This window comes from Condylostylus longicornis, unplaced genomic scaffold (genome assembly GCF_029603195.1).
Source record: "Condylostylus longicornis isolate FDR11 unplaced genomic scaffold, ASM2960319v2 ptg000304l, whole genome shotgun sequence".
Lineage (NCBI taxonomy): Eukaryota > Metazoa > Arthropoda > Insecta > Diptera > Dolichopodidae > Condylostylus > Condylostylus longicornis.
In genome coordinates this window covers 24,758-41,060 of record NW_026578268.1, presented here as the reverse complement: position 1 = coordinate 41,060, position 16,303 = coordinate 24,758, and the positions used below count along the sequence as shown (strand labels likewise).

Sequence of the window (16,303 nt, the reverse complement as noted above, 5' to 3'; positions counted from 1 at the left end):
TAAACATCGCACTTGCGGTTACTTAGTGTAGTGAGGCAATTCTTCCATTTCGCCTTAAAAATTCAAATTTCCATTTGTAAATTTTCTTTTAGACATTTATTTTTAATTGAATTTGAAACCAGATGACTTCAAAAGTATTATCTGAATAATTTACTAAATTTGCTATTACTACTTAAACTTTTTGTTTTTCTACTGATTTTTTATAATATTGACAGAAAAATTAAAGAAATTTACCAAATCGAACAAAGAACAAAAAGTTCCAATTCAATGCAATTACCGGATAAATCTATTGTGTAATGCTAGAAAATTCGAAAAAGAGCTCAGTAATGTGGCACTCAACATAATAATACAGCTTTGATCCAGATTTGTCCAGATTTCTTTATCTACACTATTTTTGTAAGGTCTCAAAAAATTTTTAATAATTTGGAGTTGTATTTTACTTTTGGTTATAATAATGTTATTATTTTGCTAAAAATAAGGAGCGTGGCACCCGCCCTAACAATATATTTTGTTGACATAACAAAATCAATATATATAAGGTGATCTCCAATTGTAAGGCCTTTACATATACCATAGTGTAAATCTTCATTAAATAAGGAAAAATTTTGTTCAACAATAAACCTCTGCCGTCAATTATATTTAAAAAGAGTTAGGGGTTGAGTTTAAGATTTAGAGAGTCTTAAAGACAATTTTTTTTTTCTTTCCTGGAAGTGGGCTTTGGCTGTTTTAGATATTACGGCGTTCGTTTATAGGCATAGTATTGTCTTTTATTTTTTTTCTCTTTCCATTGCTCACTAAAAATTAACTAAATTTGCCCTTGAATTGAAGTGCTTACCTGTTACAACAACAGAAAAGTCGGCCAGTAACATTAAAATTTGTGAACAGTAAATTAAGATAACAAAATAAAATCTTCATCACAGAATGAAAGGGTTTGAAGAAATTAATGCAGTGCAGTATAGTCGCTTGAATACTGATTTTAATACAGTAATTTACGTGCTAGTTTTGACGTAAGCCTTTGTAATCTGGAAAATAATAACATTTTTATTTCAAAAATGCGGACAAAAAATTTGTTTTTAGTGAACGTTATAAAAAAAATGAAGTAAAAACGTATAAAGAAGTTTAAAAAAACTTGAAGAATTGAAACAGAACAAGTTTTAGTTTTATAGGTAACTTCGTCGCCTTTTGTTTAGTCTTGTATTTAGACATTTTTTATATTGCATAAATCTTACATACGCATAAATACGTTATGTATTCATGAATATAAGTAAAAATAACCATAAGTATTTTGCTGCTGTGATTTGAATTTTGTCACTAATTCAGCTTTTTAAAATATACTATCTTAGATGTATATGAATATGTACATAATTATCTAATCAAAAAAATTATCACCTAACGCTGAAATACTAACATCTTTCGATAGAATTTTATTGAATGAAACATTTTGTTATTAAAAGGTAAAAATTTTATGATTAGACTTACATACGTACACTTATGTAGATTTGGGTTTTTTTTTTTTTATTAAAGAAAAATGCATATTCTTTAGCGTTGGATAAACATATTTTGCAATATAACACAAGACAAAAATGAAGTTTGTAAGAATTAACAAGTCTTTATTCATCAATTTTATGTAGCTTCAAAATTCAGAAATTTAAATAATATAGAAACGCTCTAATTTTCAAGTTTTTCGTGATGTTACTGTACTGCTTCTAGTTTTTAAATGAAACTGTCTTTCTAAATCTAAAAGGAAAAATAATTTCATAATTAAATGTAATTTTATCTCATATCATTTTCTAATGTTGCAAATTCCTTAAAGTCTTCAAAAAAGTATAATTAACGCAGAGTCCTTTTTTATCGTTTCGTTTCCGTTTAATAAATTATTGGTTCGTTATTGACAATTAATTCAATAACAGATAGCGATACTATATTCCTAGTTCAGTGAAGACAAACCTATTATACAATTAGCTTTTGTGAATATATATAGATAACAAATGTGTCAATAATTGTAAACTTGCATCTTGTTTGTTCTAAGTTTGCTTACAATCCAGAAAATTTGATTAAAAAACTTAATTTATGGTTTAAAACTTGAAAACAATGATTAGACGAAAATTTCTTCTAAAATTAAAATATTTAGCATTCAATATTATGAAAAATCCAAGTACAAAGAACAATAAAAGTACACTCCATAATAGCTATCAGGACTTAAAGTTTGTTCAGTTATGAATATAAGATCTAAACATTTGCAATTTATCGTAAATTATAAATATATTTACATAATTTAAAAAATTTCAGGAGATATGGAACAAAGTGCAGTGGATGTGGACAAGGAATTGCCCCTTCAGACCTAGTTCGTAAGCCTAGAGATAAAGTATTCCACTTAAATTGTTTTACATGTTGTATATGTAGAAAACAATTAAGTACGGGAGAACAGCTTTATGTTTTAGACGACAACAAATTTATATGTAAGGATGATTATATGTTGAGTAAGGGTCATCTTTCTCTTAGTGGTAAGTTTTGTTGTTTTTATAATTACGTTTTATGTTGCATAATATAGTGTTTATAATATAAATACAAAACTTCAAAAAAATCATTTATTTTATTTATGTTTGGCTAAAAAATTAAAGTAAACTTTTAACCGCACAACTCAATGAAAATTATATCAAGTTAAAGATTATTTTAAAAAGTCGCTAAATCTGGTCATATGGATAAGGGTCGTAAGTGATTCACCGTGTACTGAACTTTTTGAGGCTCTTTAGAAACTCGATGCTCTGAAATCCCAGGATATACGATAAAGTACGTAACTGTGATATAAACAATTGACGTACAACACATTTTTTTAGCTTCGATATCTTCGAAGCTTTTATGAATATTTATAAGAAAAAAGTTTTTAGTTTGATTTTCTTTAGAATTTCGAAACTAATATATGTATGTTTTAAACTTACAGAAAATTACAGCTTAACATCACATAAAAATTAAGTGATTTTTTTAAATTTAAATGTTAAAATAAAATTTTTGAAGTTACTGATGTGAGTTTTTTGTTTGCAGTAATTTTAGTGTGTAAATCAAATATTAATAAAGTAATTTAAATAGCGTTTTTTTTTTAATTTAGTAAATTTTGTTAAAGGCAGTATTTTTACTTGTTCAAGAGAAAAGGCTACTCCACAAAACATTTTTTTATGCAATTTTATTAAAATTAACTTAAGGTTAAAATATTATATAATATTTACTTAATATGCATGCTTATGTATTATTATTGTAGACAGAAACTAATTCATACAAATAATTTATATCTGTAATAAAATTTTTAAATTTTTATGGTTAATACGACTATTACTTTCTGATTCATCTTTCCAGACAACTCAGTGAGTTGGTTTTCGTTGAGATACAAAATTCTTGATATTGATATTGGGTTATTATATATTACAATCATTAAGAACTCTTAAACTTGAAATATTAATAAAACAAAAAATAAAAAATTCCTTACTAATTTTGTTCGAACATTTTAAAATTCAGTTTTTTGTAAGTTCAATTGTGTATATTACAAGTTTTTGTATTTTGAAATAGTTCATAAGTAAGTCTATGCACAATAAAGCGATATTTAAAAAAAATAGAAGAAAAAAATCATTCATTTCATTAAAAAAAGTGAAACTACTAAAAACAGCAATGATGATAAATCGAAATCTAATTATTAATTTTTTTTCTAAAATACATAGATTTTTTTTTAAATATCATATCAATATCCTTAAACCGGTATTATTTTACATACTAAAAACCAACCTGATGAAAGACTAAAACTGATAAGTAGTTAATTAAGGAGCGGATCAAATGATGTTTTGTTATTTTCATTGTATATTCTGTAAATTTCTTCAAAATATCTTTTGATCTTCTTCACTTCAAATAAAAATTTTACAGTAAAATGTTCCAGCTATCAAACCGAGATGTAGAAAAAGAAAATAAAAAGTGCAACTCATACAAAATTAATCAAAAACCTTTATTTTAGTACTGTTGTAAGCTAGTATTGCTATTATAAACAACTTACTACAAAATTATATATGTTGTTATGTACGGTTATATACAAATTCTTCACTTATTTTATATTCTAAGCCTATAAACAGTCAGTAGTGGTCTTAAAATAAACCGCCCACTGATTCTTAAGGTAAAAAAAATTTAATATCCGTCTTTTAATACTTTGTGTACGAATAGATAGGTGCTTTTAATAAAATTTATAGTTCACCGGTGTAGTTATGGGATTCTTAGTATTAGATATAATACACTAATTTTTGAAAAAAAAAAAATATATTTAGCTTGAATGAGATAAATTTGAAGCAGAAGAACTGGTTGCGAAAATGGTAAAGTAAAAGGTGGGAAATTTCTATTTGAGAAAATATTAAGCAATCTTAATGTTACAGCGGCTTTATGATACAGTATAGTTATACTATTTAAAATACTATTACTTTAAACTTGAAATGGATGGTATTTTCTATTTAATTTTTTTACTAATCATAGCAATAGGACTTAACTTATCAAACTTAAATTCAATGTTTGCGCAACGTAATTTTGAAATATGAAATTGGATAGTAAATTTAATCCGTATTTCAAAATTTGACTCCAACTCTGATTGGTCCGTTTGATTCATAAGCATTTCGAAAATTCAATCAATTACTGGATCTTGTTTGTATCCTCACAAACGGAACAAATTGAAAAAATACTATTCAACAAAAGAAATATTCTGTTGTTGTTTAAATTTGGGAAGTTGAATGAATAAACTTAAATTATTTTGAGTTTATCATCTTATGTCAGTATAGCCCAAATTTTGAAAATTATTTCGTACTGGGGAAACTTTCGAACGCGAAAAGGCATTACCTACATATTTTTTCTCGAACAGCTTCATAGTTTTTTTTAATCATCATAATTTCAAGTTGGATTACGAGTACATCACTTAAACAAAATTCTTGGAATATGATGTTATTGGCAGGAATATGACGTCTCCTTAAACGTACAAAGTTTCAATTGTATGTGAAGTGACTATTTAGCGTTTTTTTTTTGTATTTATTACTTTTCTATTGTACAATTCAATGTGAGTTGCTAGTTGTATAGTTAGTTCTTATATTAACGGAACAACCATGTATACCATATGTACCATATTTGGTGTGTACGTTTTCATGCATTATGAATGGTTTAACAACTTTTTATGCACTTCGAAGCTTACTTATACTTGCATCAAATGCACAAAAAAGTAAAATCATCATCATATGTATTTCAGACACTCCTTTTGTTTTATTGCCACTTACAATGTGAAGAATATGTAATAAAGCGGAATTTCATTAACGTTCTATATATGGTACTTTTGCTTCAACTCCATGTCAGCTCTTTCATTCTGCCCCCTACAGTGTTTGTTTCTTAAATGCAAGAAAAACACTGTATGATGAAAATATTTCTACCCTTGAACTTATTGTCTAACAAAAATTAAAACACTTGTTATTATTTAAGAGTTTGTAGAATTAGCTGAAGGGTGATATTAGAGGTTGAACAATTATTGGTTTGGGTAGCAGAGTATAGACTGGTGATTTTTCTTTAAAACTTTATTTTCATTGTTATGTTAACAAACTTGTTTTTTTTTAAGAAAAGGAAACAAAAGAAAAGAAGAAGATAAAAAAATATAAATGTTTTCTTTTTGAAATTACCATTCCCCTTGTTTAATGTAGGAATAAACTTTTTTGTATGAAACTAATAAACCCTTATGTTATACATTAACTTTGGTACATTAATTTCAAATTAGTCTTGCATCATATGGTATATGATGCGAAAACATGACCGTTTAATAGTTTAACAGCAAAATTTGTTTTCAAAAAAACATAGAGCTGCATATATTTTTTTAATTTAAGTTACCAGTTAAAAAACGAATCAAATACGATTGATTGCTTGGTAAGCTGCGCAACTACATACTCATGCATATATTGAAGTTAATTTCAACCTCCTGCAACAAATCATCCATTATTAGCATATAGCTATAATACAATTCGCGGAACCATAAAGAATGTGCATAAGTCTTTTCTACGAAAGGATGTTATTCACTAACAAACAATGAACTTCTTTCTTAAAAACCAAATAATTTTTGGCACCATATACGTATGTATGTATATATGCTAATCAATATTTGCGAATGAATATAGATGAATGTTTGCGCGGTAATTTTTTTTAAAAAAGTAAAAACCATGTTGCAGTACTTGATGACGATATAAAGTAAATGGCATACTATAAGACTCTCAGTCTCTCAGTGAACTTTCAGAGAGTTTCATTCCATTAAATTCCATAATTTTTCTAGAGCAAAATACTTGTGTGATGTATATTATTTCTTATTAACTCAATAACTTAAAACAAAGAAATGTATTTTAGTCCTTTTTTCAACAACATTTTTTTTATTAACTTTTTTACTCTTTGATCAATTATATTTATAAGTTAATATAAGTTATTTATATTTTATTTTGCTAAAACATAAAAACTTTGTTTAACTTCTCGCTCCGACATTCTCTTCAAAGGTTTCGAAATACAATTTTGCCTCTAGTTTGTCAACATTACAAACTTCATAGAACTTCTATTAAAATAAAAATGTTTTCGTTCTCATAACTTAAAGTAGTAAAATTCCACTTTTACGCCAATTCAATCTTTCAGATAATTAAAACTCTTATTTAACTTTGTATAAGAATGAAAAAATTACTTAAACATATTCTTTTTGTTATTTGGACCTGCAGCGATATAAATACAAACTTCTGAGTAGTATAGATAAACAACTGACTGATAAGCAAACAAGTGAACATTCCATGATTTCCTGGAGTTGTGATTTAATTATCGAAATCACAGGGAAAAGATGACCAGGAGCATAGAATATTTTTGACAATTCGGAAGGAATTTCACATTTTGGGGAAATGTTTGGTTGTTTCATTTTACCAACCGCATTGTATACAATAGGTGATGTGATGGCAACAAATTTTGCCTGTTGAGTTTTCGATGGGAACGCACTTCTTTCTCCATGGTAGGGAATTTGGTTGGCACAAAGCGAAATCCTACTACTGTTAAGAACCAAATTTACATTTGTCTGGGTATGTTAACTAAAAGCTTACTAACGCCCTAAAAATTGCAAAAAAGTGTTTAAAAGACTTTTTTATAATCTTCTAGAACACTTTCACTTAAGTAGACAATATACATTGCGGTCGGTTATGTGCTGGCCACATAAGATTTTTATGTGATGATATCATCTATAAATGTAAAATATTTTAAAATTATTTTTGCAGTTAAAGGATGTACTTTTATATTGTTTAATGCGACTTGTTGTATTATTTTTACTGCTAAGTGTGTTGCTTTAAATATATATGGATTTAAGTACATTTAGTACACATTCATATATGTAGAAGAGTGCAATAATTATAGTAAAAATTTTTAATTATAGTACTATTTAAATTTTCTTAGTACTATAATTTAATAATTATAGTATTAAGAAAATTTACTCACATGAAAAAAGTTTTAATATCTCAAAAACCACGGCTTCTACCGACTTATTTTAACAAACATGCTCCGATCCTGTAATACAAGCTAGAACAAATCAAAAATGTGATTTATGTTTTTTTTTATCCAATTTTTCGGGGGAGGGTGAACGACTGCACTTTTTAAATTTTTTTTATACTTAATTTTTTTGCTAAAACAAGAAATACTTTTTTGAATCATGTTTGTTCAACTTTCAGTTTCCAATATCTTAAGCTTTATTTTTTAAGCCTTTACCTTATTTTAGTTTTCGTATAAATTGTCATGCTACATCATATTCTGTACGTATATCTTTATACTGCAGTAAAAGAAAAACTTAATACGGGAATATGTATGTAATTGTAAAAAATTGATACATTTAAAATCTTTTATGTCTGTTAACAAAATCACAAGCTTAATATATGAAGTGATGGTCCCGAAACTTTATATAATATTAAAAAGTTATATGAAACTAAAAACATTTTTGTTAAATTTTTAAATATTTTTAATAGTACTTCCAACTGCTATGCTTATTTTTATGACCCTTGTATTAATTTACAATGGATGTTTGAGACTTTCAAATCGATTTCTAAGCTTTTCAAGATTTCTACGAGCCCGATTGGCTTCAAATTTTGCATGGAATCCTAATTTGCAATGCAATATTTTGGTTTTCTTTTTGAGTGTTTGGGTTGAGGACGGCTCGGCTCGATGAGACATCGAACAAGTCCTTTTCTGTCAAAGCTGATCTAACAAAGTTACATGTTTGAAATTAGAGGAATGAAAAATTTCAAGTGTTGCGCCTAGAAATATTCTGTAATATAAAAGTTGAGGAAGTTGGTTTTTTGCGCACGCTACTTTTTTACAGCTCATTCCTGAAATTTGAAGGCTTTGTTCGTTGAGCTTCCGAACAACTCCTAATTCGTCTGTGATCAAAGTTTGAAATTTAATAAAAAATTTCATTAAAAATTACATTCATATGAATAAACATACATTTTGCTTTTAGGTAAATAAATTGGTTAAGGTCGATTTTAAATGAAAAAAAATAGATATAGCAAAATACAATAGAAAATGCCAAATTAGTTTTCGGTAAGAAAACAGATATGAAACTTTTTGGAATTTGGCACATATGGTATTTTTTCATGATAGCCAAATTTGGTACTGTTAAGCATGTTATAAATCCTTTAGAGAAAACTTTCGAAGCCAATTATTGCTATGGGACAAATTGCCGAAGAATTCTACCTTTAGTACATTCTTAGGCTTCCACGGTATGTAAAATTCAAGCAAGGTAAACAGATACCTGTCTCAATCGAGCAAAATTGCTAAACTACTAATATAAGTAATTTAGACAGTAAGAAATTGATGGGAATGTCCCCATGTAATATGTCTCCATGAGGCTTTAGATGAAATGCAGCAATTAAGATTTTGCAAAGACATTAACTATAAATGTATAATATTCAAATACAATAAAACATAAAAAGGGATTATGAGAAACAAATGGCTAATTTTATAAAATTCACACAACCATTTTTTGTAAGAATCTCCAAACAAAAATTTTAGCACAACTTTTCAATCAAATTTTTTAACTTTGTTTTTATTGGACGTACATATGTTCGAAATTTATTTTTTACTCCTTCGTAAATTTGATAGAAGGGTTATTTTTTTCATATTATTTTATTTTATAATTTTAAAATTCTTATTAATTTGTGATGGAAATTAATAATAGAAATTACGAAACATCATTTAAAATACATAACATTTTCTCAAAAAAAAAGAAAAATTCTGGTTTCGACTATTAAAGAAAAGTAGTATCCGGTTATTAAAGAAAATCATTTTTAAAAAATTTGTGGGTATTTAGGGTATACCTTTCTCTCACACAATAATTGCTATATGTACATGATAATCTTAACATATAGGAATATGGTTTTTGATTTATCTAACTGATGTTGATCTTGTTTTGCGTTAGGTGAGCATAGAATGGCATTATTACCGACCGTATTGTGTAAACAAATCACAATGCACTTCTCCATAGTAGGGAAGTGTAAATAAACTATTTTTAGCAACCTGTCGGTCTGTCGGTCTGTGTGTGCACGCGTGTATCTCAAGTTCGGCTGAACCGATTTTGATGAAATTTTATATGTAAGGTTATTTCCACCATGGCACGGATTGATCAACTTTTGGAACATATCAGGCCTCGGGAACTGCACTTTTTAGCGGGCCTATTTTACATTTTTCAACATTTTTAAGAAAATATTCAACCGATTTACTTAAAATTTTATATATAAGCTCAGCTCGACCGTCCGGAAAAACTCCTATGTTTTGGAAGAAATCCGGCATCGACAACTAAACGTTTACTACGGGCCCAATATACATTTTTGTGTATATAAAGAGAAATAATCAATCGATTTCATTGAAATTTAATATATGAATTCCTGGTATTAAAACAATGAACATATAAATTTTTTGAAAAGATCAGGGTTCGAAAACTGCTTTGCGGTCCGATTTTACATTTTGCACCATTTTGAAGAAAATATTCAACCGATTTACTTGGTATTTCATATATGAGCTTTGCTCGACCGTACGTGAAATATTCTAGCTTTTGGAACAAATCAGGCATCAGCAACTGGACGTTTACTACGGGCCAAACATACATTTTTGTGTATATGAAGAGAAATAATCAACCGATTTCATTGAAATTTAATATATGAATTCCTCGTATTAAAACAATGAACATATAAATTTTTTGGAAAGACCAGAGTTCGAAAACTGCTTTGCGGGCCGATTTTACATTTTTCACCATATCTACGGAACGAATTAATGGAATTTCTTGAAATTTGATATTTGAGTTCTGGTTTTTACCGAAACTAACTGGCGAGCATTTCAGGGAATTCGGGTAGCACAAAGCGAAACTCTACTAAGAGCCAAATTTACATTTTTCTAGGTATGTTAACTACAAGCTTATTAATGCCCTAAAAATTGAAAAGAAGTATTTAACAGACATTTTTATAGTATTCTGTAACACTTTCATTTAACTAGACAATACACAATGCGGTCGGTTATGTGCTGACCACATCAGATTTTTTTTTGTTATCCTTGTTACACAATTTTGTTTTTTTTTTGTCATTTAATATTCATAGTAAATTTAACTGTTATTTTTTAATTATATATACATTTTAGTTGGTTATTGCAAATCTCTCCATATAATACGTTTAAAACCCTGGTTGCTGAGCTTTGGTCGAGTGTAGAGAGAACGATTTAATGTGATTTGCTGCGTTTGATTTAGATTGGCTGGAGGTGAATCTTTAAATGTTTGAAAAAATATGTTTTACGATTGTCTATATTATATTGTTTTGGAAGGGTTTTTATTGCTAAATTATACTCTTGGGTCTGGAAGCAAAACTTGAAACAAAACGTTAGCAACAAGAATCGACACTAATCGTTTAAATATTCGACGTTAGATGATTTAATTTAAACGGCTTTAAATTAAATTAATTTAAATTAATTTAATTTAAACGGTAATACTCTTGAAATAAGTTATATGTTTGTTAATCTTCTAGTAAAATTTGAAGAATTAATTTTTAAAATAAGCACAACTTTTAATTACTAAACATATTATAGAGATTGCGCCCAATGAAACAAGACAAGTTTATGTCTTTAGAAATTGTCTTTTACTAGAACCACTGTGGCACAAATTTTAGGATGTTACTAATTAACCTACCACCTTCCTTGAAAATTGACTGCTATTTAAATTCATGGAAGTGACCACTGTTTGTTGGGAGAATTTTGTCTCCCAACCTTTGAATTGAAGTTTCTGGAACAGAATGTGTGTCAGATATATATTTCCTGATGCAAATTCTTTTGCAACAGCATCTCAACACCGAATTTTTAAAACAGCTTCATCGAAAAGATTTCTTAAATTTTCACATTTTCGTATAATGATTAGTGCAATATTCAACGTGAGATTGTATGTTGATAAATCCAATGTCTTCAAACAATCAATCTCGGGCTTCTAAATGAATTTAAATAAATTGTGTCAAACTTTGCTTTCTAAAAAACCGCAATGTATCAAAACATTTTTAAATTGTGAAACTTTTATATTTTTGGTACGCCTTATTTGTTTTTTGTTATTCAACGTAACTGTAAAAAGATCTATAAAAATTTTTCAAGCTTTTGAAGAAAGTTGGAATTTTAACTACTTGCAAATTTTTACTTTTAAATACGAGTTACCGAAGCTAACTAAGAGAAAAAACCGTTTTCAGTGTTAATAATGGGAAGAATAAATTTTATAAATAGTAATGCGGTTTTTTTGATGAAAAAACTCGAAGAATATATTGAAGAAGAAATGAAAAAATTTTACGCGGTGGAATTGAGAATTTTTGCTAAAAAATCAAAATTTGTCTGATGTTGAACTTTTAGAATTTATACTCGTCACCGTGGTTTAACCCATATATGAGTATACTATTATTTGTAAAACTTCTCAAAAAAATTTACGAGGAGAAAACGGTTATATAAGAACGTAGAGTAAGTGCGGTGATCGTGGCCCAGTCGGTTAACGTGGTCCACCATTATATCCGAGAAACTATACATGTAATGTCCTATCTATACATGTCGAAGCATGCAAAATTATAATTGTTATAAGAAAAAAAAATCATTATTCGAAAATCATTATTGCTGTAGGTTTTAGTACTGAAGTGTTTTTACAAAAAATATTGTAAATTTTAACGTCAGCATTTTTTTGTGTTGTGCAGTTTTGTGTACCGTTACGATAAAACTGGTTTCTGCAAGAGAAGTGTTTTTTCCCATACAAAAATTCTGTTTGGAACAGTTTGATGTAAGCACTTACCTTGGTTATAAAATATACATATATGCATACTCTTTTCAAAAATCGAAATTTCGTGTATTGCGAAACACTTTGCTTCGGGTATTTTGACCAAAATTTTTACATGCATTTCAGTTTTGTTGAATAAAATTTAATTTTTGACAAATTTTATTTTATAAATTCTTTCTATGTATTTTTTTATCCTGGTTAAGTGGACCTTTACCTCACGTGTGGTCCAAATTTTCCGCTCATTTACATGCCGAAAATGAATTTGTAATGAAATTGTTGAATATATAAAGCCGAAATTCAATTGCTATTCAATTGGTAATAAAATAATCTTTGATTGTGGCTGTTGTTCGGGTTAACAGATTTAAGATAACGGAAAAGAAAATAGGTGGTCCACGATCACCGCACTTGCTCTATGTCCTTTTGGTCCTCGTAAATTTACAATCTCTGGCTTTATCACCCGAAAATGTGCTTTAAGAAACATTTTGACCTCACTATTGACGTTACCATCGAAGAGTTCTTCGTAATTGTTGGAACACAGAAAAAACTAAGATATTGTTTATACGGACAACATAACACTATATTTACAACGACGACAAGTTTTATATTTGCCATGTCCAGCAAAAATCCGAACACAAAACTGAACCTGGAAGCGAAAATATTGTAGTCGACGCCCCCTTTAGATAATATATCAATAGTATGTTAGAAACACAAAGTACAACTCTTTATAGTGGAATTTCTAGCACGATCGTTATTGAAACATTTCAGTACCCTGTACATCAATTTAAATCACAGTTAACAATTTCTGAGTCAAAAACAATAACAAAACCACTAGATTAATTTTTCGAAAGTTACTATGGTTGGTTGGTGGTTGGTATATATATAGATTTTAACTATAGATTTTAATAATTTAGATTTCCTTCAGAAAAATTCTGCGAACTTGCATTAACCTTAAATAACTAATGTGATATGCAGCAGATTGGACACTTTAAGTTAAAAAATTACTGTTGGCTCACTTTCCGAGGAAAAATATTCATCCATATTCAAAAGTTCGTAATAAACTAAATGAACAAAATCGATCAACTAGAAACCATTAATACGGAACACAATAGAGCCAACAGATTTCCTCAAGAAAATTTCGAACAAATAACCAATGAATACTACTTACCTTATATGGGAAGATTTATACAGTCAGTAATAACAAATTGCAAGATTTACTCAGAAAATTAATATCAACGCAACCCACCAAAGCCAAAAATAATAAAACATGCTTCCACCCAATCTACCTGTTGAAATTTTACATAGCGATATTTTAATTACTGAAAGAAAAACAGTTTCTTACCTATATTATCAAATAATTGAAATTAACAATAGCAATCTAAAACTATAATTGACATTATGTAAGCCATATTGCAAATTTTACTAATAATCAGAAATATAAAAATCATATTTTCAAAAAACGAAAGAGCATTTATTTGAAATTAGGAATGTGCAATCCAATTACTTTGTGGTTTTCATGAACACTCCTTACCTTACTGATCAGTGCCCGTTACTTCGTACTTGTTACTAGGTACTCCTAAAACTTTTTACTCCTAAAACTTTTTAGGACTCTGCAATGAAGCTTTGTATCTTGAGAACCCGCAATTGGGCAGACATGATTTAAGAAACGTATTCCTGAAGTTTGATAAAGAACATAAATTTGCGAAAAATTTAAAAACAAAGCCGCTCTCCTTTGCCCAAAAAAATTCTCCCACTTTTTGGGACTGCTTAATTTACCGACCATATTGTGAATGCAATAGGTAGGTTATGTGATGGTAATAAATTTTGCATATCGAGTTTTGGGCAGAAACGCACTTCTGCATAGTAGGGAAGTGTAAACAAACTATTTTTAGCAACGTGTCGGTGTATCGGTCTGTGTGTTTAGCTAAACCGATTTTGATGAAATTTTATATGTGAGTTTATTTCGATTATGGCACGGATTGATCAACTTTTGGGACATACTCGGAAACTGCACTTTTTAGTGGGAATGTTTTACATTTTTAATCATTATGAAGAAAGTATTTAACAAATTTACTTGAAATATCATGTACAAGCTTTGCTCGATCGGCTGCGAAACCTCCTGACTTTTGGAAGAAATCAGGCATCAACAACTGAACGTTTACTATGGGCCAAATATACATTTTTGAGTATATAAAGAGAAATAGTCAACCGATTTCATTGAAATTTAATATTTAAATTTTTGAAAAATCGGGGTTTGGAAATTGGTCTGGGGGCCTATTTTACATGTCTACAAAACTTCTACACCCTTGAAGATAGAAAGCTGAAATTTTATATTTGCATAGATATTTACTAGAAACTTATTTCCGTAGAAATTTTTACCTATCTCACCACCTCTAAAGGTTGTACCCCACAAAAAACCCTAAAAATGGCGTTTTTTAACTATTTGCTGCAATGAAACCATAAATAACCATAAATACGCAGAAAGGCAGTGGCTTGCATCTCCTATCGTGGCATACTATAGTTAAATTTAAAAAAAAACAAAATCGCTGTTCAAATTTACCGTTATCTAAAATCCGTTTTTTCCAAATTTTTGATGTCGTTTTTATTCGAGACACCAAGTTGTAGGATCCTGAAGTAGCTTTTAGATACTAATAAATAGTTTATTTCGTTAGAGGAAAATTTTTTCCCACCTCCACCCCCTCCCAACTTATCGCCTCTTGAAATTTGTAAAATTTGGATTTTTGACGCTTTATATTTCCGAAACCGCAAGCTTTTTCAAATTTATATAAACACGAAAAGCTAACAGTAAATTCCGTGACATTAAAGAATATAATTATTTTTCTTAATTCACGGAATTAACCCTTAAAATCGAGCATTATGTTAAGCCCTCTTTAAATTAATTTTTGCTTTATTTCAAAGACTGCATAAATCGTTCATCCCAAATATATGCAATCCTAGAAAAAGTTTCGTATATGAATAAAATATTTTTAATAGTGTAGTAGATATACTAGACTGTGTTTAAAAGTAGTATTTTCACGAATTGTTTGAGGGAAAAATGCTACAATACAAACCATTGGTTTGACTCAACTTTATTTACTATATCTACGGAACGAATTGATGGAATTTCTTGAAATTTGATATTTGAATTCTGGTTGTTACCGAAACTATTTGGCGAGCATTTCAGGGAATTGGGGTAGCACGAAGCGAAACTCTACTAGGAGCTAAATTAACATTTTTCTAGTTGTGTTAACTATAAGCTTACTAATGTCCTAAAAATTGGAAAGAATTATTTAACAGGCATTTTTATAATATTCTGTAACACTTTCACTTAACTAGACAGTACACATTGCGGTCGGTTATATGTAGACCACATCAGATTTTTTGATCATCATGCTTTTTTACTTTTAGTTTCTATTACAGGATCGGGAAGTACTTTTTTTGATTTAAGCCGAAAGGGCTGAAGTTACCTATATATCAGAACTTCTTTAATAAGAGCATATTGAAGTTGTTTGTCAAATTCCAGTAATACTTTTTTTGAATCATAATATTTATAATGTCAATATTACGTTAACGTTTTTCTAACTAAATTTTCATTTAAGACTTATGTTTACGAGTACATAACATAAATAATTGACAAAATTTAAATGTAAAAAAAATTGATAAATGCTGTCCACATATACGAGTACATACGTTAAATACAGTATTTTAATGTAATTAACATCACAGTGTAAAATCTGCATCTACAACAACTGAATCAATTCTAATACAAATTTATCATATTCTGATTACCCCATTAACTATGTATATATAACAAAAATGATACTAGTGAATGCTAAGTACATGTGATGTGGCAATATAAAAGAATATGTGCGAGTATTGAGTAAGGACTATTCTTGACCTACGGGGAACTACGAGTACTTCGATAAAACGAGTATTGAGATAACGAGTCATCACTACCTCAAACAG

General features: G+C 28.6%; 1 protein-coding gene across 1 annotated transcript in view; it reads left to right on the top strand.

Moving 5' to 3' along the window:
* The window catches only part of LOC129616834 (LIM/homeobox protein Lhx5-like), a 60,978-nt gene that overhangs the window by 24,697 nt on the left and 19,978 nt on the right, over positions 1-16,303 (top strand). Inside the window, exon 3 of the mRNA XM_055532381.1 lies at positions 2,290-2,504. Within this exon, the coding sequence (XP_055388356.1) occupies positions 2,290-2,504 (215 nt within the window). The remainder of the gene's footprint in view (positions 1-2,289; positions 2,505-16,303) is intronic.